The 26,344-nt window shown below is 33.9% G+C and overlaps 1 protein-coding gene across 8 annotated transcripts; it reads right to left on the bottom strand.

The window, feature by feature from the left end:
- Positions 1–237: 237 nt before the first annotated feature.
- On the bottom strand, positions 238–26,344 carry chfr (checkpoint with forkhead and ring finger domains, E3 ubiquitin protein ligase). 8 transcript variants are annotated; one of them, XM_087252413.1, is made up of 19 exons: positions 26,219–26,297; positions 24,458–24,590; positions 20,637–20,736; positions 17,986–18,095; positions 17,830–17,889; positions 16,437–16,604; positions 15,615–15,773; positions 12,683–12,839; positions 12,396–12,550; positions 10,496–10,658; positions 9,083–9,225; positions 8,496–8,615; positions 8,333–8,416; positions 5,045–5,115; positions 4,192–4,279; positions 3,634–3,741; positions 3,018–3,090; positions 887–964; positions 238–351 (listed from the first exon to the last, which is right to left on the bottom strand). In XM_087252413.1, exons 2-18 carry the CDS (start codon positions 24,567–24,569, stop codon positions 922–924), a joined length of 1,914 nt encoding a protein of 637 aa, XP_087108539.1. In that variant the 5' UTR covers positions 24,570–24,590; positions 26,219–26,297; the 3' UTR covers positions 238–351; positions 887–921.

Genomic DNA, 26,344 nt, shown 5'->3' with positions numbered 1-26,344 from the left:
CTGCAGATGCAATGTAACTTAAATTCAACAAATGGACCAAAAAAACTATACTTACTAGTCCAGAAAAACAGCTTTAGTGTAGTCAACAACCTTCTGTATCATCTATCTATAATCCCACCAAACTAAACTAAACCGTCTTAACTATGCAAGAAAAGACAGCGAAAAGTATCATACACTGTTTAGCAAAAACTCAGCCCTCAAGCCAACAGCAAAAACGCCATTAATCAGAACCATACATGCGAAAGCATCGAAATCTTTATTAAACATCAGATTTGACTTGATTATCCCCTGCAGTGCGATAAAACCCTCAGTCTCCTCTTACAAAAGCATCTCTCACACTGTACGTCTGCCCTGCAAATCAGAACACATTCATACATTACTGGCCTAAAAAGCACATGTTTCAGCTACCGTTGCTAGTGTGAGAGTTTAGTGCACTTGATCGTAAATCACCTCTACAACAAGATCCCTTTTTTCTTTTATATATCATACATCAATTTTTGATGTTCTCAGTAGCATGGAATAACGATACCGTTACATTGAAAAGGAAGAACTAAGTGACATTTGCACAGAAAATGCATCCTTTTAGGCACTAAAGGTTAGTTATTGTGTATTTTGTATACATATATATTTTTAAAAGTGATTGCCAGCATTATTTTGTTTTACAATTACAAGCAGAGATGCAAAGCAAATGGACAAAGCAGTGAAATGAAGGGAAAATATGTCCATATAAGTGTAGATGCAGATCAAATGTTTCCGTAAGCTGATGGATGATTGCTTTATGATCATCTGATTGACTTTGCATGTGTAATGGGAGGTTTACCACCAGTCGTAGTTACTTATAAGCAACCGGATAATGAAGCTACTGAGATGAACAACCATCCCAAACCTGTGCTGTTTAAACAATGAGCCACTCCGTCAGCCTCAGTTCTTAAAACGGGTCTGCTCACATATGTGGTTGAACTTCCTGGAAGACAAAAAGTAAACAAACAAAATGTCGGATTAAGAGTGAATGTTATTAATGATTATGATCAGTTTTTTGTTTTTTTGCAAATTTTTAGAAGACTTAATGTCCTAAAAAAAGGTATTTTTTTCTTATACTGAAGACAGACATTGGCATTGTTCATTTGCTGGCCTCTACTGGCGCATTTAAGTATTGCAGCAATTCAGAAGATGGACGAGAGAATATACATATACACACATAAACACACACACATATACACACACATACATATATATATATATATATATATATATATATATATCCTCCACATACAGATAGATAGATAGATAGATAGATAGATAGATAGATAGATAGATAGATAGATAGATAGATAGATAGATAGATAGATAGATAGATAGATAGATAGATAGATAGATAGATAGATAGATAGATAGATAAAGCAGGGGCCAGTTGGTATTTCTGTGTTGAGTTTGCATGTTCTCCCTGTGTTGGCGTGGGTTTCCTCCAGGTGCTCTGGTTTCCCCCACAGTTTAAAGACATGCACTATAGGTAAATTGAGTAAACTAAATTGTCTGTAGCGCATGTGTGTGAATGAGTGTGTATGGGTGTTTGCCAGTTGGGTTGCAGCTGGAAGGGCATCTGCTGTGTAAAACATATGCCGGAAAAGTTGGCAGTTCCTTCCGCTGTGGCGACCCCTTTAGAATAAAGGGACTAAGCCGAAGGAAAATGAATGAATGAATAAATACAAGCAGATATTTGCAAACTGCTCAACAGATACGCTGATTTACACCTCGTTTGTAATTGATCATGGTCAAATCCTTTACCATTTTATACAAAAACATACTCTACATTAATGCAAGGTTTTATTATATCTTTAAATATTAAAAAAGCATCAGACAGACAGACAAAAAAAAGGGTTTTTATTATTGTTTTATTTATTCATTGATAAACTGTGGTTTCATTAGTGTTCATTTGTAATAGTAATAATAGTCATTTTTCACTAAACTATAACTGTGATTTCTGATCATATTTGATGTCGTTTAAAAAATTGTATTATTGCACTTTCATGATAAGCCCAGATTGGAATAAAAAAAGAAAAAAGTAAAAAGTTATCCCAAACTTGTGATTTATTTTACTCATCTACTTTCCTAATGCATTATCAGAGTCACTGGCTACATTTACACGGACATCAGTAATCATTTTGTGCGCTTTAATCTGAATAAGACAATAATATGATCAAGGCATTAACATGATTTGCTTTTTTAATCTTCTTTTCATGTTTTCCATGTTAAAACACATAATTTGATTAACAGCTTTACGTCACCACGCGATCCACATTTCCTTGGGAGTTTCTTGTAATTTCAGCCGTTTCATTCTTGATTTGTCGACTTTAACTGCAGTTTGGTACTTTCACTTTTATTTGGGAACATTTCATGCATGCCCCCTTTGACAAATGAGATATTGGAAGAGGCTATGAAATGCTGGAAGAGTGTAGTTTTAATGGAATTTGATATCGCACACTATATGGGAGAAAGAACTCCACATTTTGTGGTGTATGATTCTTTACTGACACGGTAGGTGCAGAGAATAGTGTCAAACAGCTGTGTGTGTAAAGACTATCCTGTCGCAAAAAAAGATGAAAAGTCCTACACGATGATAATTCACTTCAATAATCCAACTAAAATCGGCACACTCCACATGTCTAATTCCATTTCTGCTTAGTTCAATAATGACCTTAACCAGATTAAATTAATAAAAACATAATAATTTTATTAAAAAAAATTTAAATCACTTTTTACATGGAGGACTCCTAATCAGAGTATTGTTTTCATCGCATTATAATCAGATTATTGGTGTGCATGTAAACATACTCACTGATGAAAATCTAAATGTAAATTCATAATAGATATTGTATTAAATTCACAGTAATACTGCACATTGGTTTGCAATAATATAGGAAACTAACATAAGTGAGTGTTTAGCATTAAAATTGCTCTTTGCTGTTGCTGTTGTTACAGCTTTTATTATTGAAATTGCATACTTCTTGTACACTTACAGTGCATGATGTGCTTTCACTTGAGTTCGACAGTTGCGTCCCCAGTAACAGTTCGGTCTGTTGGTCACAGCATCTGTGGGGGGATAAAAACACAACAATTTTCCCTCATTTCCCATTATGTTAGTAGTTCCTTAGATGTAGCTTAATGTCTACAGCAGAGGGATATCAATTATAAACACTTTAAGATTGAATCAAGAAGATATTATAACATAAAAACTATTAATATAATTACTGGTAATACTAGTTGTATCATTATAATAAAATATGATATTGAACTGTAAAGTTGTAAACTGTCTTTTAGTTAATGTAGTTATTAACTTGAACAACAATTAGTAATAAATTCTGTTATTTATTCCTCTTTGTTAACATAAATCAAGTTAAATATTGTTAGCTTACTTTGCATTAACTACTGTTAACATGCACAACATTTGGATTTTAATAATGCATTAGTAAATGTTAAACTATGATTAATAAATGCTTCACAAGATTATTCATACTTAATGTTAGAGGATATATTAATTAACGGACCCTTGTTCAAAAGTGTCCAATAATACTTTTAAATGACATTATAATAATACAAATAAAAAGTTGTTGATTTTAGGCCCCCGGGTCTCACCTGGAAGCTCTGATGGAGGAATACGCTCTCTGTATTTGTATGCGAGCTCTCGAAAAGTGCGAAGTCCACAGCAGTAGCACAGAAAAGAGTTGGCAGTGATTCTATAATCTGAAATACATGCAAACACAAACAACTGTGGATTACTTTTCCCGGAGATGCAGTCTCTTTCAGTCAAACCGTATTAGACGCTCAATTTTCTTGAACATAGGAATGAGTGAAATGACAAACCAATCTGTAATCTGATATAATATATACATACAGAGTTAAAGTCAGAATTATTAGCCTTCCTGTACATTTTTCCACAATTTCTGTGCAATGAAGAGAAGATTAACACATTTCTAAACATAATAATTTTAATAACTCATCTCTAATAACTGATTTATTTTATCTTTGCCATGATGACAGTAAATAATATTTGACTAGATATTTTTCAAGATGCTCACATTCAGCTTAAAGTGCACCTTAAATATATATTATGAGATGATTTTAATCCTTATATCACTGGGCCTTCCCTGAGCCTGTGTCTGATCCTGAATATCTGAAAGGATGTTTATTTACCAGAGAGATGGTAGAGCCCCTGCTGTAGAGCCTGCAGCGAGTCCTGCAGCAAATGCCTCCAGCTCATCCCTCGACAGCTCAGATAATTCTGACACACACAAACACGAGGAGACAGATCAACACAGAGAGCTTTAGGAATCAAATCATAACAAACACTGGAATTTAAAACTTGTGTTGAGGAGAATGTCCTCCCTCTGGAAATTACTGACAGTTCTGATAGAAGAAAAAAAAAGGTAAAAATGTTGAAAAGTCCTTGTAAAGGCTTGGTGGGACAACAAAAAAGGGAGCTTATTTAAAATAAATTCTATTTAAAGGGATAGTTAGCCCAAAAGATGAAAAATCTGTCATCGTTTACTCACCCTTTAATCCTTTTAAACATTTATGCATTTCATTTTTCTGATAAACGCAACATAAGAAATTATTAAGAAAGCATGAAACTTGTAACCACTGACTTCCATAGTAGGAAAAATAAACACTATGGAAGTCAATGGTTACAGGTTTTGTGCTTTCTTCTAAACATCTTTTTTGTGTTCAACGGAAAAAAGCAACGCATAAAAGTTTGAAACAAGTGTCATTTTGGGGTGAACTATGACTTTAAATAAGAAAATTACAATCAGACATCCAAAATACACTCATAAAAACTGTATAGTTATTTTATTCATAACCAATTTTTTACACAGTTATATAGTAATAAATTCCACATATTCTGTTGCATTAATAAAAGTGATTTTACACAATGCATTATTTTTAACTGTAGCTTGAGATTAACACAGTTCATTATTATTTCACGTCTTAGTTAATTCTTGTCCTGTTTAAATAATGTTGATCCCAAGTTTGAGGACACTGTACAAACCTGAAGGACCTCCGACTCGTATTGATTGCCATTAAAAACTCCATCCAGACATTTATCGTTGAGGTTAAGTTCTGTAAAGAGGAAAATATATATCCATATTATAATACTGCATAATACCACTGGAAATTAGAAACATAACAATATAGAAATGCTGTCCCATTCCAGCTGATATTAACATGTTTTTTTTTTATCTGATCAACTGATTTGATGGAGACCCTTTTTTTTGCTCTACATCACTTTCTTTATTGAATGAATGACCATTTCTTGAACCCATGTCGCAGGGCTTACAAGTAACTGAATAAAGAACTAAATGAAAAGGATCAGGGCTTAATTATGATTTTGACAGGAATTGATTTGTTTGCAAGCAATGTGGTGAAATATTAACACCTTGCTTCAGTCACTTTCTCTCCACATGTACTATTACGGTCTCCGGCATCATCTGGTTATTAAGCCGTTTTGACAGGAGCAGTGATGTTTACGACGTGTCCAAGCATTTATATCTCAAGATTTATTTTATTTGTCTTACAAATGCTACAAACAAAACATGGACAAAAAACTGTTTCCCCGCCACTCCTGCCAGCTGATCACCCATCACCTGTGTGCCCTTACGTAAGCAGGTGAACTGAAGTGACATGTAGGTGGAGCCAATTCATATCACTGAACCGCTTAATCCGTAACACAGAATAATACTGCATAATATTATTCATTTTAACCAATCATGCAACAAATAAACAAATAAAATATAAATATACATAAATATCACAAATGAATCAAACATGTACTAAAGAGGTCAAAATGTGGAGAGTTCTTTCATACCAAGAAAACACTACGAAAGCAATCAGATCAAATGCGTTTTCAACTGCCTCTTGAAGTGCTTGAAAGCGGACAAGCTCAAAACAAATCAGAGCCTGCTTAAGCTTGTTTTTAGAATTATCCACTTGTGATTGGATTGACAAAAACATGTTTTAATTTCAGGTGTGAACATGGCCCATTATAGTTAAATATTAAACATATACCACATTATACACATACAAATCAGTGCCATATGCCAAATTTTGGCACCGTTGGTAAATGGGAGGGGGAAAATAAATGTGAATTTTTGTTTCGTTTTAATGTTTAATGTAAAAAATAAATATGGTAAGACTTTACAATAAGGTTGTATTAGTTAATGTTAGCTTTTGCATTTACTAACATGAACAAACAATGCATTTATTGCAGTATTTGTTCATGTTAGTTAACATTAGTTAATGAAAATACAGTTGTTCATGGATAGCTCATGTTAACTCACGGTGCATAAACTAATGTAAACAAACATAATGTGGATGTCAATGATGATGCATTAGTAAATGTTGAACTATCATTAACAAATGCTGTACAAGTATTGTTTATTATAATTAGTATAAAGGGTTTTTATGGGTTTCATCAAGTCAAATTTAAGACTTTAAGACCATTTTAAGACCACTATGAATGAAATTTCAGACTTAGACAAGGCTAAACGCTAAGGATTTTTTCTAATGGCCCAGTTAAACATAATTTATTTAGTTTTTTTTAAAACAAATTAGTTCGTAAGAAAGATAATTAAATCATATTGGCAAATAGAGTTAATAAATTAACTTTTGTTAAAACTTTTATTTAGATGGAATGTTGGCGGTTGGATGGGTGTTAGCCAGATTGGGTAGCTTTACATGGACACAGGAAAATTAAAAGCCATTTAAAATTATTTAAGACCTACAACACAATATTTCAATATTGCCTAAAATTTTGTTTTTGAAATTTAAGACATTCAGACTCTTTAAGACCCTGCGGATACCCTGGCATTGTTCATGTTAGTAAATACATTAACAAACATTAACTAAAGAAACTTATTATAAAGTGGGACCATTAATATATACATATTTTTGTATAGTACATATACATATTAATATACATATTTTTTTGTATAGTGCTTTTCACTATAATTTTCATTCCAAAGCAGATTTACAAAAGCTGCACAATCAAAATCAATAATAATATACTTTTTATATATAATATACTAATATAATATACTAGGAACAGGAAATTGTTCAACCATGCATGTGCTCCTGTTTCATAGGGCTATATAAACATGCCACAACACACAGGCCATAGAATCATCAGAATGAGTAAGACCAAAAAACACAGCTGTGATTTGCAGCAAAGCTTTGTTGAGCTTCACAAAATGTGAAAATTTCACTAATCTAGAGATGTTCTAAATCAGTGGAAGAGGATGTGTGTCTATGTTTCCCATTACACTGTTAGAAAAACGGCTTAAGTGGCCAGAAAATCTCCAATAATCACAACTGCTTTTAAAACCGTCATGTCCCTGTCAGAGCTCCAATTCTTATTTCTAACATTATCTTTTGGATATTCTTCAGCGATTAAATCATTAGTGAAGGTGAAATAGAGTATAACTGCCAGCTTTTAGATTGGATGTCGGTTTCTTTTACTTGGATTGATTTTTGCTGGTAGGGAAAATCTATTTGTTCACATTTGCTATTCATACTTTGACTTCATTTAAAATGACATACATTGTAATTTATATTTTAATTGCATTTCATCTGCAAATTAGAATAGAAACTGTATAAAAAGCAACAAATGCACTGACAGTTATACAGCAGGTACTACCATGTACTGTTTGGGCCAATGATTCTACCATTTGGCTGTGTTATCTCTGAAGGAATTCTGTAGAAGCACATCTCAGGTGTGTCTTCTCATTGGTTAGTAAACGCTAAACCTTATTGCACAACAATTAGCAAATTATTATTATTTTTGAATAAAAAAAAGAAGAAATTAATTAGTATGCTGCTTTTTTCAAACCCTCCTGAATGAAGCAGTTACATGCTACAGTTATAATGCTCATTCTCGAGCACGATGAACATCGAAGGTGCCTGCTTTGAATGAGAGCTCACTTTCACTTTTACTTTCAAATTCCTATAAAGCACATGTTTTTGCATTTTGATTTTAAAGATGATCTGCCTGTGATGTCAAGTTTGCAGTTATAAATAAAATTCAGAATGTGTGTGTGAATTTGGAGCAGATCGACGTCTTGGGGGGCTTTCACACAAGCACTTTTGGTCCGCACCCATGTTTGTTTGACGACACAGTACAGTACGTTTAGCGTCTGAAAACTATCAATAAATATGCCTATATTCTCATCCAGAAAAACTCGGGTTTTGTTTTTATTCTTTTGCAAAAAGCTTTCTGTGCTCATATTTTTCAAGGGTGCCAATGTTAGTGAAGGTCACTGCATTTAAACAGTCAGAAACGTACCGCTGAAACGTGCTAAACAGCCATGACAGCCGATGCGCGGGCAGCCCCAGTACACGTGACAGAACGGTTTCTGGCACACCAAACCTGCTCAAAGAAACAAGAAATGGTGATACAGCTGCAGGAGGCCTGAGATCAGTGATGGACGAGCGTCAGGGTCACTCACAGTGCTGCGGGGACACCTGAGGGGGAAGGTGCTCGAAGCGGCGGTCCGGCATGGGCTGCAGACAGCAGGTGCAGATCAGGTGACTGGCCTGAGGAGGACATCTGAACTCCTGAGGAGCTGCTGGAGGAACACAGAGGAGGCAAAGACATGTGGAAAAATGTGCTTGTGTCTGCGTCACTCTGACATCTGGTGTCCAAAGTTATTATTTCTTTCAGATTTTATCAAATGGATATATTCAGGGGGGGGAAATAAGTAATATTATTATTTAATATATGCAATATTAACAATGAATTAATATTTTTCTTCATTGGTAATACTGGCAAAATATTTAAAGAAAACATTATACATCCTTTTTTTTTTAAATTGTTATAGTTTAATGATTTGAATAATTAAGTCTTTTATTAATTAAGTCTTAATTAAGTTAATTAAGACTTAATTAAATTAAGTCTTAATTAAGTGTTTACTGCGCTCTAAGTTTACCCAACTTTAAAGACTTCTGCTATTGATAAACCGGGAAATGTGAAAAAAGTCCATTATGGAATCCACTGTGTGTTGGTTTGTGAGTGCATGCTGTGAGCATGATTTACCTGTGGTGGAATCAGAGGATGTAGAGGGACCGTCTCCAGCAGTTTTAGCCAGACTCTCTGATTGTGCCGACTCGCAGATCCACAGGGCCGAGCTGAGTTCCTTTCGATAACCCGGACACTGACGACACATCATGTAGGGTTGGCTGTGAATGAACATGTAGGTCAGGATGAGTTTCAAGAATCATTTAAATACTTAAATAGATATATACCAAGATAAAGCGAAGAAAATCAGGAGGGTGGATCTACAGTATTTTAGATTTAATTAGCTATTCAAAATGTGAAACAAAATAACGTGTTTTACAGAAAAATAAGTCACACACTGAGACTTATGATGGAGATATTGAAGAAGCTTTGGAAGTCTAAAATTGTGGAATGTAAAATTGTATTTGATTAGATTTCTTTTTTATTTTTATTTACAGTTTTTTTATGATTATTTTTTCCCTAAAACCTGTCTGAGGTAAGTTTTGGGTATTGGGATTTGATTTATTGCAAAACTTTAACCTTTATTAAAGTAGAATTAAAGAATTAAAGACATGTTATACAAAATAGATAGCCAGTAACCCTAAATAAAACTAAACATTATAAAAATGGGATTTTAGTTCAACCCAATTTAACATAAATCCTACAATTTTGACAGTATTGAGAAAAAAAAAACACAAGAATAAAATAAGCAGATGTTTAGCTCAATAAACAGATGTCATTCACTATTAACAGTCAAGCCCAAACAAAACAATTTAACCCCACACTGGAGATTTTGGGGTACATTTGTAGTACATTTTGGAGCTTTTCATTTAGAAAACTTGATCCATGTCATTTCTGCTATATGGAATACAAAACTTTAAAGATTAATCCAGTAAAATCAAGCAGAATGCAGAGAGAATCTTATAATCTAAAAGAGCCAATCAACTGCATTCAGTAACATTCAAAAGTTGTGGGGGAAAGGTTTCCAGAGCAGCAAATCAGCATATTAAAAAAACTTCTGAAGGATCATATGTGAGAGTAAATAGTGCGGTAATAATGGCAAATATTCAGATTTGAATCACAGGAATAAATGACATTTTAAACTGTATCTGCATATTGTTAAATATTATATATTAATATTTAAAAATATATATTTAAAAATATATATTTATATAAAATATATACACAAATATATGTTAAAAAAATATATTAAATTAAAAGCTTTACCGGTTTATATTGTACTTTTAACCAAATAAACGCAGCCTTGGGAAGTAGAAGAGACTGCTTTCAAAACATTTTACTTTAAGTTTGTCAAAGCCAAAAACAAACAAACAAAGAAAGTGACATTCTGAAAAATTAAGTCACTTTAAAAAAAAAAAAAAGTTCAAGTCAAAGTAAAATAATACGCCACTGACAGAATATGACAAAAGTATATGACTAAAAGTTGCTGACCTCATGTCAGAAATGTCGCTGTCATTGTCTGAGAGTTCAAACAGATAGTCTGAACTGGCCTCCTCGTCTGAGAACGATCGCTCGACCTTCGGCTGCAGCATGTCCTGTGTGATCTTGTTTCTGGCATCCATACTGCGCAAATCATCTTCAGTCCGACACTTCTCTGAAACACACCAAAAGAAGAGCCACAACAGATCAAAATGCCTTCTAAAGTCTGTGGTCAGTAAGTACTTTGGCAACAGTTTAGATGAGGGAACACATGTACCCTCACCTACAGTAGTCAAGATTTGAAGTGGATCATCACCTTTCATCAAAGTTGTCCTAAAACTATTCAACAACACCCATTCTTGTGCTAGGACAATTAAAAAAAAAAAAAAAAAAAACATTTCTGATTCACTTCGAACGTTGACTACTGTAGTTGATTACTAGCATCCATATTACTTCCGTACTTTGCTTATTACTATTTTTAAACTATATATTCTCATGCATAAATTAGATTCTCATACATAAACACACCTATATAGAGTACTGAAAAAAGGATTTATTGGATTTACTACATTAAGGTAAGCGGTTGCAAACAATTTATATGAACTGAATTTAAACAAACAAATTAAATTTGTTCAACTTGATTTGTTTATTTAAATTCAGCCCATATAAATTGTTTGCGACCGCTTACTTTAAAAAAATTTATTAATTGGATTTACTAAATTTAAGTGTACAACAATTAGATTACTCACAATATACAAGCAATAACTAAGAGCTTATAAAGTTCCTTCATCTAAACTATTACCAATTTTTTTATTAATAAAAGCTAGAAAATTAATTAAATATTTAATTAATTAAATTATACTATGCAAAAATATTATGCACATTTTTCAAAAGTGAGAAATGGATGGTGGGAGGAAACCGGAGAACCTGGGGAAACCCATGTGGACATGGGGAGAATATACAAACTTCGCACAGAAACACCCACCAGCCTGGCGAGGACCAGGGCAGTGTTTTTGCTGTGGGGCTAACAGTGCTAAGCACTGGGCCGCCGTGCCACCAAATCTATGAAAAAACAAGGACAATGGGGAGGAAGAGGGGGTTTCTTCCAGACGAATATAAATGTGGACTGAAGACTGTGGTTATTTATAGTAACGTAGGAATCATATGAGTGGGAGATCATGATTAGCTAATGCAAGACTGGCTGTGGTAAATCATAAGCATGTGATCCTCTCGAAATTAGTTTATGAATAAACTTCCCTTGTATTATATATTTTAAACCTTAAAAGAAATCTAAATTTTACACACACAAAAAAAAGAAAAATCATAAGTCCAAGGCCCTCAAAAAGTAGGTGAGAAAGCCTTTATCGACTATGCTGTTGTTAAAAAACAAAACAAAAATAGCTCTATTGTGCATCGCACCTACGCATTTTCAGCAAAACTTGCTTTCAACAGGGTGACAATATTCAAATGCGTCTGGAGTTCATTCGAACACACATTCATTTGGACACATTCAAAAACCAGAACAATACAAAAAGTTATATATTAAGTCAACTAAACAGTCATTATCAATTATTATCAATCATTTCGGCGCATGCACCCAATCGAACTTGTGGAGTATAAGCCAGCCATAATGTGACGTAACATGAACAGCCCAAATAATCAATAACGCATCACTGACAACAAACTTAATAATCGATGATTATCAATTTGATCAATTAGTTGTTGCAGTCCAATAGTTTACTGAGAAAAACTGTCATAGTTAATGTGTTTTTAATAATGATAATTATATCTTAAAATAAAGTGTCACCCATAAAATAAATAAATATTATAGTAAAATAATAATATTAAAGTAAATATTTGGAAGTGATTTACTTATCTTAACGGTAGTGAGAATGAAGTTGTGTTACAGTACCCGGGTGCTGGAGAAGGTAAGCCTCCACCAGGTTGTTGAGGATGTGGTTTTTGCGGATCCTCTCCACAGGACATCGACAGGTGGGACAGAAAGAGGAACGCTCCATCCAGCCAGAATAACAGGCCGCACAAAACGTATGCATGCAAGGCTGAACACTGTGCACAAACACACACATTAACCAGCTCAAGATCAGACACCATTTCAACATTTTTTTACATAAAGCAAACAGAGATTAATGTTCAGTCAACGTGTCAATTCAGGCCTTGCTTGGTGCACGCTGAACTGACCTGATGCAGTCATATAGCAGGTCCTGACAGATGATGCATGTGAGGGATTCCTCCATCTTGTCTGTTGTGGCTCCTTCAGTTTTTTCTTTTCCACTTGCTCCTCTAAGGGGAATGTCAGCAGAAGCATCACTGTGAGCAGATCCAAACCCTGGATCATCTGCAGACAGTCAGACAGACACAGTTACAGAAACGCTGCTCAAGAAAATTCCTGAAGTGCATGCTCAAACCAGATATACACTACTACCATAAAAGAAAACTGAATACATTTGTTCAGCAAGGACGCATTAAATGTATTAAAAGGAACGGGTAAACATATTACATACTACATAAACATATTGATAACCCCAAAAAATTCAACATTGTATTATAAAAATCTTGACATAAGAAAAAAGCAACAGTTCAACACTGATAATATATATTTAAATGCTTATCGAGCACCAAAAATTCCTCATGAGAGTGGAGTAATGATGCTGAAAAATTAGTTTTGCCACGACAAAATTACATTTCATTTTACATTCATATTTAGTCATTTTAAACTGAAATGATTAGGGATGCACAGAATATTCGGCCACTAAAATATTTTGGCCAAAAATGGCATTTTTGGTTTTGAACAAAGATTTTTAGCACCAAAACAGTATGTTGTGATGACACAAACAGAAAAAAAAACGCATCTCTGTGCACTAAAAAGGTGCATGCAACCTCATTGTCTGATACGTTCAGTGAAATCCTGCAAATATGTGCCTTAAATAATAATAGGGAGGCTATTCTGATCTGACTTATGCCTAGTTCAGACTGCATGATTTGAGCCCCGATTTTGACTCGCCGACAGGTTTTGAGAAATCGCAGACAAATGTCTGAAATCTCAGGCAAATCGGTGCTCGTGCATGTGAGTGACAATCACACAGTATGAACTATCAAAAATGCGATCTCAGAGAATCACAGATGAGTCGCCGATGCCTGTGAGATATTTGGTGTGCTAAATATTTGGAGCTGTCGGCAATTCAAATTAAGTCATGTGAAATGAGTTTTGACTGAAAATAACATCGACGATCGCCTACAGCCAATGAGAGAGCAGCATTCACTTGTGCGTGTGTGTACCTGCTGGCCAGCGGAGGTTGGGGGAGAAGTCAAAAGTGTTCATTTTCAGTTTATTTGGACCCAAGAAATGGAGGAAACTAGTGGAGGTTTGACCGGAGCCCCCGTGTCTGTTTGACATTTCAATCAGGAAGTTAAAAAAGAAAGTTGAGGAGAAATGGCTAATTCCCTTCAAACCCAGGTGAGCAAATATGTACATTTTCTACCCCATTAAAGGCTTCTTTCTTGTTATGAAGTTGATAAAAAAATATATACTACGTGTTTTTGGCTGTGAGATGTAGTTTGGACGAAGCTGTTGGCGATTCTTCCTATTGTAAAGTCATGCAATGTGAAAGCTCTCGTCACGATCCATCTTGCAGTGTAAACAAAGCAGCGACAAAACGCTAGCCCAGATAGTCATGCAGTGTGAAAACATCTGTGACACGACTACTTTGAAAATCATCCAGTCTGAACTCGGCATTAGGCTACTATATATGTGATGATCAGATTGTAGCCATATTTCTGACAGATATTTTTTTTTAATTTGACAAAAATGTTAATTCATTCACTGGCCCTATTTACATACTCTCTCAAATCCTTCTCAAATGTCAGTCAGACGACAAGCTCAACCACCCAAAAGCTAGATGGTTATCTGCCTGAAGTCCCCATCCCCAGAAGTGATAACCCATTGTTGCAATGTGCTAAATAAATATTTTCATACAGTAATTTGTAATTGATTTATTCTTTGAAACTTCAATGCCTTGATTCTTGAGTCATAGCCATAAATGCAATGGCACTAATAATCGTTATGATTTATTTCAGTGTTTCAGTTTCCGGTTGTTTTTGTTTCCTTTTTTTTTTGGTTTCAGCAAAAAAATTTCATTTCAGTGAATCCATAGAAATTCCTAGAATTTTCAAAACATTGGTGTTTTTGATTAAATCAGTTATTAGGTATTGGTGAGCATAATGTACTTAGTTTAAAAATCTCATCACAATCCAAACTTTTAAATAGCAGGGCCGGTTCACTTGGCCAGCCTTGGCCAGGTTGAAAGAGGTGTGCCTGAGCGTGGTTCACTTGGGCTTTGGCTAGATATGCTTGTGTGTGAGTGCAAAACGCGCCTAAGCCCGAAACTGAAAGCAAGACGTGACTTTTAAGGGACTGTTTCAAATGGATTTATTCATCATTCTTACTGTTCAATGAACGCAAACTGTCGTAGTTTATTAAAGACACAAACCCCTCACTCCAGGACAGCTGCACCTTCAGCAAACCTCATAATTCCTGCAGCACGAGGGCTTTATGATTGTTTATGAGCGTCAAAAGTGGCAGATCTGTTCGGCGAAATATTTGACTGTGTGTCACTGCAAATCAAACGACTTAAACAATATAACTAGAGAAATCTCCTCTGTGCTGAGCGAGAGCACTTCTCTACTAAACAGCGCAGCATCGATGATGTAAGCATGCCCACACCCGAATGTAATGTGAGTGCGGGGCATTGGGGGGACAAGCGTGCTTTGGCCCGGTTCAAGGCAACTGTGGATAGCGTGAGTACACCCTTAATGGCAAACTGTGCTTATGTGTTATTGTGAAGTAAATGTCTTGTATCATGACAAAACTGTCATATTGTCCCCTGAGCTCATTCAGTAGTGTACTTTATGACAGTCTTTCCCATTTCTAAATTTAATCTCCGATTTATTCCTCAACACTTTCAAAGTAGTTCTGAAAAAGTTGTCAAGTTAACAACTATTATCTGCGTTTCACTGACATGTTGGAACACAGATGCTGAAAATAGACTGAAATCATGCATTATTTATGAAGTGCCATCTATCATTTTTTTACTAAAACTGTGTATTCCTGCACCTCTGTCAGTTTTTCTTCTTTTCCTCTGCATTTCCTCCTCCGGCTCTCCATCAGTCCAGCAGGTCCACTTCAGCCGGGTTTGAGCAGGACTTCCTGATGGAGTAGAGTCTCTTTTACAAACAGCTGAAGAACTGACTGGATTCTTTCTTGCAGACACATCTGATAAATTAATGAAACAAACTTTTTAAAATCAAATAAATATACTAAATCAATAAATATACATATACAGTTGAAGTCAGAATTATTAGCCCTCCTGAATTATTAGCCCCCCTGTATATCCCACCTAATTTGTTTAACAGAAAGATTTTAACACATTTCTAAACATAATATTTTAATAACTAATTTCTAAATACAGATTTATTTCATCTTTGCTATGATGACAGTAAATAATATTTTAATAGATATTTTTTTAAGATTAAAGATCAACTTAAAGGCTTAATTAGGCAAGGTTAATTAGGCAAATTGTTGTATAAAGATGGTTTATTCTTTAGACAATCTAAAAAATATATATAAAGTCGCTTAAGGGGGTTAATAAAATTGACCTGAAAATGGTAAAAAAAAAAAATGGTTAAAAATTTATTCTAGGCAAAATTTAAAAAATAAGACTTTCTTCAAAAGAAAACAATTATAGGAATTACTATAAAAAAAATTCTTTCTCTGTTAAACATCATTTGGAAAATAGTAAAAAAAAAACAAAACAAAAAACATTTACTTCAACTGTACATGCATGCATAAAAAAAGCTAACCAGTATTTCTTACATCCAAGTTCTGATTAAGGGGTCAATGAAGTCATTTAACTTATTAAAGCAGCGTGGTAATTACCAGAGCAGGTAGACAATGGCATGTTGTAGAAGTGTAAGGAAGAGCTGGAGGTAGATGGCTGAGGATCCTCATGTCCAGACTGAGGTAAAGGCTTCACGATAACAGGCTCTACTGGTGCAGGTTCACTCTCCGTTTCTGTCAGATCAGAATCCTCTTCTCTCCCTGCATCTGTAGAGAGCAAAGAGAGGGCTTCAATGGTTATAGGCCGGTCACGATATCTATTTTTTGTTGTACGATAAATAGCACCAAAACATATTGCAGTAAAAATATTATTGTAATTTTAAGACCTATTTATGCCACTCATTATATAATGCCAGAATGACAATATAATATCATCACAAACAATGCAAGTACATTCTAACAAAGAACACATCATATTTGATTCTTAAGTATATTTAATTTATTTATAGTCATTTTTAACAACTTTTAACAAAAAAAAAAAATTGAGGTAAAAAGTAACAGAGGCTGATAAAGGTACTTCCTGGGGACTAATGTGATTGTCTTGTGTGTAACTGTATTTTTTATTTTTTTTTCTGTAATCCTCCTCTCTTTTCTTTCTCTGTCCAGACCCTCATGCTTAGTTAATGTTAGCCTACCATTGTAAGATAGCACAGCATTATTCCTGATTGCATCACCCATTATAGTTGTCTATTTATTTTTTTATTCTTACTTTTATTTTATAAAATTTTGCAGTTTTATTCTATTATTATTATTATTGTTATTTTGATATTTGCGATATATATTGCATCAGCAAAAATGATTGAGGTCATGTCCATGTGTTGTGCGATAAGCTGATATATTGATTATTGTGACAGGCCTAACGGTTTATTCAAAACAAAAAAAGAAGAAAAATCGATATAAATTGCTTGAGAATTTCTTAAATTGGTCATTTAGAGTGAAAATGGAAACTACATTAAATGGAATATACATATATAAAGTAGTGTGAATTTTTATTTGGCATGTTTGTCACAGATCATCAAACCAAAGACACAAGTAAACACACAATGCCATTTTGAAATTAATGTTTTTATTATTAAGAGAAAAGAAAATACAAAATTTCCCTGTGTGAAAACCTTCATTTAAAAATGGCATGATGCGTTTACTTGCGTTTACTAATTTTGGTCATAAAAACTAAAACTAAAATAGCAAAAAGACATTTAATAACACTCAAATGTATATTGATATAAACACTCGATTTTGGGGAATTCCAGTTAAAATAACTTCTAAAAAACACAATCATGCACTTTTAATAATCTCTATTCTAAAAGTAGCAACGTGCCGTTCCTCTCATATAACCATTTCTGCTGATCTCACTTATCCTGCACATGAAACAGCAAAGCTGACATATGTACAAAACACATGTATACAAACATCATAATTAATATCTTTTTACCTTCAACATCATGTGAGGCACTTTCCTGTGGCGTGATGGACTGATAAACATAAGCAATGTCTGCAAAACAGAAACATAAATGAACAACATGGCTCATCTGCTTGGAAGCATCTGTGCTACCAAAACAGAAAATGCTTAATGAATGTGAACACTCACTTTGCTCTGGCTCGTTCTTCCTGTACACAAAGTAAATGACATCACCGTTCTGCAGTAAGTGCGTCTGTTTCTTCACTACTTTGGACATGTTGATCACAGTTCCGTTGGTGCTGATGCAAACAAACAGTCAGAGCAGAAAGTTACTAATTAAAGGGTTTATTACTATCATGTAGGAAAAAACAATACTTCTACAGCATTTATTAATCATAGCTCGGCCCACATGAAATCTGCGTGCACAGAAATCTGCAGATTTCCGCACATATTTAGCCCATCGAGTCTATTTGCTTACTTGTGTAAATTTATATTATTTTAAAAATATTTTCAGTAATATTATTGACAACTATAAAAATGTTCATATGATTTATTTGCAATTCAGCTTGTTTTCTGTCTTTTAGTAGATCTATTATACGAGAGACTTGCTTTGTTTACCAATTAAGTGGATTTAACTAGATTTGCATTTTAAACATTAAATAAAGGTATTATTTTTATTTCATGTATAGTCATTAGTTATGATACTGCCAAAATCATTCTGCATTTTTACAAAATTCTGCACAGAAATAGCAAAAAAAATAAAATAATTAAATCCACTGATTCTGTTTGCCCCCAATCATAACTCAACATTTACTAATGCATGGATAAATTTCAATTTGTTAGCATTAATCCACCTTGAGTTAAAATCATTAGCAATAAACAACTGCATTTTTATTAACTAACATTAACTAAATTAAATAAATACTTTATATATACACAATATAATAAAGTATATAATAAATATTTTATTAAATGTATTGTTCATTGTTTATCGATTGTTAGAAAACAAATGACCTAAAATTAACTAATGCAGTGTTTCTCTACCACGTTCCTGGAAGCCCATCAACACTGCATGTTTTGGATGTCTCCTTTCTCTGCCACACCCATTACAGGTCTTTCAGTAACTGCTAATGAGCTGATGATCTTAATCAGGTGTGTTTAGTTAACATGTCATGGAAAATATGCAGAGCTGGTGGTCCTCCAGGTACGTGGTGGAGCTAAGAACAGTGAACCAATGGAACCTAAATGTGAAATGTTACCAAATTAAGGGAGCCTATGGTCTTTTCGTTTGTTTGTTTCAGTTTAGAGGATGAACTTTGGATGAATTTTAATTTGACTGATGCCTGAGTGACATGTTATAGCATGTGCACTTAAATGAACACTATAATTTTGGAAATAAGTCACCTAGAGTTAAAAAGTTAAGCTTTACCATCTTTAATCCATTCTGACGATCTCTGGGTTTGGCAGAAGCACTTTTAGCTTAGCTTAACATACATTATTAATTGGAATAGACCATTAGCTTCTCGCTCAAAGGAACTTTGCTGCCATACCATGGCTAAAGCAGGAGCACTGATATTATGCAGTGCTGTCAGCTAGCTGGAGACTATTTTTGCTGGAGATCAGCTAAAATTTATTTAAAAATTGTAAAACTCAACTGTTTAACTTAAAGTCACTTGTAAAATGAGCCTATTTCCAAAAAAGTGGAGTGTTTTCTTAAAAACAAGGCCACATTTCTGCTGTACAATGTGTACCAGATATATTTGGAGCACAACTAAAATTTAAGAAAACATCGAAGAAATTCACACAGACCTATATGTTAGAAGAGAGCATCTCTCAGAAGACAAATTACCCATTTATCAATTTATCCAGGCAAAAATAAAATGCCTGATAGGCCCAGTTAGACCTTATCCACCTAAATATTAACTCTTTCTTTCAGAAAAATAAATAAAGCTAGACTAAAGTGCTCAGTTAAAGCCTTGTTAAAAATGGCAAAGAGAAACTTGTACAAAAACATAGGATAACAAGGTAGCGAAGAAAGCTTGCCATTCAGAACACGCTGACTAAGCGACGTATAAAACATAGAGCATTTCGACTGTCTAGCAGACACGCTCACTTAATTAGCTGGATGGAAATGTACAGCAGCAGCAGCGTTGAGCTAACATACATTCTCATACATGAGATTAACTAGAGTATCTCCATCCACTGATTATTAACCAAATTACAATTAATTATTCACCAAAATGAAGATTAAATGTCACGAGGGAATTGGATACAGTATATATGTGCTGCAGGGCCAAGCATGTCATTAATTGAATTCACTCATAATGTAATTAGAAGTCACTCAGCATAATTTGCAAAAACTTAATAGAACTAAAAAAAATGAATGGCAACTGCTGCTACTTAAAGTCTGCGTGAACCAGAAGTTGCTTAGACTTTTATTTTAGTATGCTGATGTACTTTCAACTGAAATGAGATATTAAGTAGGGGCAGGGCTTTCTTGTTGGGCATCATTTTCTAATAACAAACTAATGGTAAAAAAATATGATTATTATGGCTGAATCAGTCAAACTGATTTGATTGAAGATTACAAAAGAAACAATTTTATATCAGTGAATTACCCTGGATTAATTGTTCACCTAAAGAATAAAAACGTGAGCTAGAAAAATAAACAATGCAAATTTAGATTTTTCACAGATTTTAAGTTTTAACTAGTAATCGATGTCAATTGACAAGATTACTTTGGTAAATCTACTCAATACTCCATTCTGTATTTTCTGTAATCCTTCTTCAAAATCTATACAAAATGATCTCCCTTTATATATATATAAAAACATTCTCACCTCATGTCTTCCAGCCACACCTGTCCTGAGATTTGATCATGAGTGATTTTGCAATGATTTCCTGAGACCAGTTTATTAGCTGGGAATGAGAGGTCACAATCTACAAACAAAATACGATTGTTAGGTTTTGATAATAAAAAAAAAAGACAGTACAACAATAAATATTTCCATTCTATTATTTCTTTAACAGTATATTACATTCAAAACAAAGTCCCAAAAATAAATTGGATTCAATTAAATCAGTGAAAATGCAAGCTAGAGGTCAAATAAAAGCTCCGAAAACTGACAATTATTTGATTTTGCATGAAGAAAATAAAGCGTGATGCACAGATGTATCAGATGCCAATATTTATAAACTTGCTAATTTATATATCTGCAATAATTTGAGAAAGAACAATACCAATAGTTTAGAGTTTTTCTCAGAGAAAAAATCATTAAATATTGGGGAATAAATAAATAAATGTATTAAGGGTGCATAATATTGGAAAATATAGGATTTTGCGATACTATCTTCAATAAATAATGCGATATTATTACGGTTTTTGAAGATGGTTTGAATAGGTCTATCTAACAGTATTCAGATACAGAAATTGAATAATCACAATGCAAAAATGCTTTTGCTTTCTTTATTTTGTCTTGTTTCTAGTCCAAATATCTAAAACTTCTTAGATCAAGTAAAGTACTGTTTTCACCTTCAGAAGAAATGAAGAGTTTTTCTTGGAAATGATTTGCCAATGGGGTAAATAAAATCTTATTTTTGCTCAGAAATTAAACAAATTCTAACAATTTGTCTTGCATAAATTGTTTAAGTATTTAAATACAAGGAATCTTTGTTTCACCTTCAAACTTTATAATTTTTTGTGCCCAAATGTTTTAAACTCTCCTGAAATGCTTAGTCACAGGCCTTAAAAACACATGCAAATAATACACTTTTACTTTTACTTTGTTAAGGTTAAACTGTTACGGTTACAAATCACATGTGTCATGTTGCTCTTGGACAATTATGATTCAGAATCAACTTTACATTTCTTGCGATGTGATTATTGCGGTTGCACGCATTACAATATTGATGCTAAAACTATATATTGTGCAGCCCTACCATGCATGCATGTACGCATGCCTGCATGTACACAATATTAGACCTGCATCTAACATGTACACTGGTTTGCACCATGCTCTAGCCTAGCCATAAAACCATTGATTAAGCTTCATTAAAAATAAATAATAAAAACCATTGATTTAAAATGATTAGTTTGGATTAAAACATCTTGGAGAACAACAAAAACTAACTGCACTTCAGAGTCCATATTAATAACATTATTATGGTATATTCTATGCCAAATAAATGTTACTGTAGTTAATAGAAACATTGAAATGGCAAAAATCACCTTAAAAAAAAAAAAATTATATATATATATATATATATATATATATATATATATATATATATATATATATATATATATATATATAGTACTTTTTTTTCCCCTTAACTATAGAACTATAGAAAATTGGACATTTGAATATTAAATGGATCCTTGTTCATTAAAATTAAGTTAAAAAAAATAGCTAGTATAATACTATATGCAATTGGCTAATATAGGTATGGGCTGAAAGTTTTTCGATGCATCACTATTAAATATACAAATGCAATAGTTATTAACAATAACAGCTATAGCACAGTTCGGTGCGTCCTTTGATCCATGGTTCAGAATATACATTATTGACATTGGATTGGTGATAAAAACAACTGCAACAAAACTAAAAAGTTCCACCTTTGGGCTTCTGAATACCTTTCACATGCATTGCACATGTGAAGACCTGTCCAATCACCTATTAGTTTGTAAATTTGTTGTTGACATCGTTTCCTCATGTGTCGGTGAGTGTGGAGGTTCTCAGAACGGCAGTCTCGCTCATGCAGGTGTTCTTCTGCACCCGATCGCTCTCACTATTTTTTCACTCTGTTTACCTGCTGTCTACTAAGAAAAGTTTACTTCTCGACTGACTGTACCCGCTGAATTAAGACGACAGGGAAGAGTCGAATGCTCTCTCTTTGCTTAAGTTTAATTTATGTTGCTATAAATGATAACGGAGCTCCCTGAAATAATTGGTAATAAAAATGCATTGTTGCCTTGGTAATGCAAGCATAATGTAAACAGAGCTTTATTGCCAGGTATTTTCACACATACAAGGAATTTATGTTTGTGACAGATCTTTTACATTGCAATAGAATTACAGAGACAAAACAAAAAAACAGACAATAAATTTATTTTATTTGTCGTGTCAGTAGGTAAAAAAGGGGGAAATTTAAGCTTTTTCTCTTTATTTTTCTAAAGCATTTTAATTGAGCATACAATTTTTAAAATTCCCTTCATGTATTTAATTAACGAGAGAACATGCAAATCTACAGTCATATGAGTGAATCCTATTGCATTGCCGTGTGTTTGTTCCCCTTATAAATATGTATATTGTTCTTTGAATTTTTCTGTAGCCATTTTTTTATAAACATAGTACATACCGTACCGCACCCAAACTGTGACCCTAAAATCGTGATACATACCGAACTGTGAGTAGATTGAACCATTGCAGCCCTAGTAACAATCGAAAGTAATTCAAAATTTCTTTTTGCGAGTCGTTCTTTTTAAGAGATTGTCGCGGTTGTTGTAGCTACTAAATCATATTGACAAGAGCAGAAATGAATCGATTCGTCAGAAAGCTTGCAACCTTAAAGGGCTCCACAGACTATTAAAACAAAATGGCTTATTGTTGCACAAACGTCTGAGCATTTTTGTGACTTTTCCACATGCAACATTTTCTATTGTAGATGGAACTTTAATGACGATACTAGCATTTACAAACTACAGCAGCACCACCATTATTTTGGAGCCACAGTATCGTACCACTACCATAGTACTGGTAAAACGTGCAACCCTATATTACAGTATTGTAAGTTGACAGCAATATCGTGGTCATACAATTGATTTTCAGGGAATGCATAAAATGATACATTTAGCATTTTTGTTAGTAAATTTATGAGCACACAGAGGTGAAATCATAATAACAAATTGGACACTATTATTTTATTTAACACCCTGCTTGCCTCAGTAATGTGACTGCTGAAGTAAAGCAGGTTGTGAACACATTTACGTCAGCTTCAATAAAGCATGTTCTTCTTTTCATCAAGCACCTTTTCTCATCCTGACCCAGCCCATTACTTTCTCTCCCAGACAAATTAGACATGCAATCTTAAATGAGGTATAGTGTGGCGTGATGTGATGCAAGGTTAAAAATGACACCATTACAGTAATGAAGCGTATCGGTTCTGATAATAAGCCGTGTCTGATGTTACTGGGAAGCACGCAGAAGCAAACAGACGCATGGATTAATATTAATTAAAGCGGGAAAACAGACAGTCTTCAAAACCAGACAGACACAGACAGAGTCAAAGGGATACAACCTTTCCCTGCACACCATCACAACACACACAAAAAAACTACTTAATATTCCAAGAGCATGTCCTCAATAGACGCCTTTGTCATTATTGGGGTGGGGGTTCGTTTGCCAAACTAAAGAGAGTATTGTGAAAGGCATGGGTTCACTGAATACATGCAGACACTGCTTCAGACTGATTATTTTGAGGGGGGAAGAGTAATAAGCAATGACATTCAAGAAGTAAAATTTGAAGTCATAAGTAAATCTGGGAAAAAAAAAAAAAAAAAAGAAAGTTTTCTGAGGGAATAAAAGTGAATACCCTACTAAAAAGAAACAATATTGCACATAAGACAAAGCAATTAACGCAAACAAACTCTTTTTAAGCATACCTTTCTTTCTCCCAACGGTGCATTCACTATTTATAAGCACTATCTCCGAACCTGGAGATGCGTCCACTTTCACCAGTTTCCCCCAGGCTTGATCGCTGTCCTGATTTGTCATTTCTCCTCGTCCTTATTTCACCTGCCAAATCACATCACATACAAATGAAGCAAAGATAACAAATACATCATAAAGGCAAATAAATACAAAGGAATACACACACAATGCTGATAATTGTGCAATAAGAGTTGAAAAACCTAGTGCTAATGACTACATTTGCCATTACTGGTAAGGTAAACAGTGCAGAAGGAGTTTAGGAAGTGTGGTAATTAGGCATGGGACGTTAGCTGTTTTCAAGGTACACCACGGTTTGGAAAAGTCAAAGTTTTAAAGCCGTTAGAATTTTCTGCTATACCGTTCCTAAGATAAGTGTACGATTTTTTTTTTTTTTTTGAACAACAGCATCTCCAGCAGAAATGGTATCCAAAGAGGCTGTTTTAAATTGTAAAGAGATCTGTGTTTTTGAAATAAATGAAGACAGCAGAAGCCAATGATTCATTTGAATTATTTAGCCTGACATGTTTACTGCTCCAAAACACTTAAAAATGTTTCTCAAAATAAAATATATTGTGTTTAAAGGGGAAGGAAAGTTGTTGTTTTTTTTACCCGGATATTAAAAAATAACATATTTCAAAGCAGTAATCACAATACTGTGGAACCCCGATTTTTTTTTCCAGGGTTATCATACCATCAGAATCTTATACAGGTCCATACAGTAATATGATATGATTTTATTTGAACCAAGAGTTCAACCAATTAGAAAAGAGCAACAATGTGAAATCACAATCACTATCATGGTGCACTAGCACCACCTTTACTAGGTTATAAAACAATTGAGGTAAAGTTGGTTTTATATTCTATGATATAAAGTATATCTTTATATTCTATTCTTAATTATATTATAAGAAAAGTTTTCTTTGCGGATTCTAAATACTGAAGTAATTTTAGCAGCAGTGACTATCAAAATACAACACTGTTCACAGTCGATTAAATAGTGCTAATGTTGTTTTGAAGTCATGCTAACATGCAGTTTCAGACTGATTTCAGACCTTGCCACAAGTTGTCAATGAATGAATGTGCAAATATAAAACTAACTTTACCTTCAAAATCAAAATAGCTTCTTTATGAACTGTAACTTACATTAAAATTGACACGTTACTTTTCTAGGAAGTTCTGATGAATAAAGTTGTGTATAACGTTACTCCCTTCATTCCATTTCTATTACTGTTGCAGTAGATATGCTGAAGTAGTGTAACACTTTAAAAACTGTACGTTTTACTACTTTAATACATGTATAAACATTAAATGAATGTTTGAGATGAACGTATTAGTTACAAGTTAAATATTAACGTTACTGGCTTTAAAAACAGAATTCTAACTTAGCTAAAAACATTATCTTCAGTTGTTTGGTCGTAACGCAAAAGGCGGTGTGCTAATGAGCTAACTGAAGCTGCCAAGTTCTATATAAACCCAAAACGACCGGTACATTAAATTATACTGCTTGAAAATGTACACGCTTTAATATGGTTAGACTATTTTCAAGCGGAGTTTTGTTTTTGGGAAGCTAAACGACAACAACGTGACGAAACGCACTGTTTACACGAAGGGTTGCTAACTAACTATTCGCTAGCGCACAGTCACATCTGACACAGTTTAAAAATAACAGAATTAATCTGTGAAATCAATATGTAAGTGTTGAGTGTACTGACCAAACCAGCGTCCGTGAACGTCGGGAGCAATACAGCATGTTGACTTAGATCCTCAGTGTGGTTTCGTTTTTATTTTCTTGAGCACTTCCTGGCCAGCAGTGGCATTTTCAGGCATCAGCTGATAGT

Source organism: Danio rerio, chromosome 5 (assembly GCF_052040795.2).
Source record: "Danio rerio strain M-AB ecotype USA chromosome 5, GRCz13ab, whole genome shotgun sequence".
Taxonomy (NCBI): Eukaryota; Metazoa; Chordata; class Actinopteri; order Cypriniformes; family Danionidae; genus Danio; species Danio rerio.
Note: the sequence above shows the minus strand (reverse complement) of the source record. Positions and strands in the feature narration are given on the sequence as shown.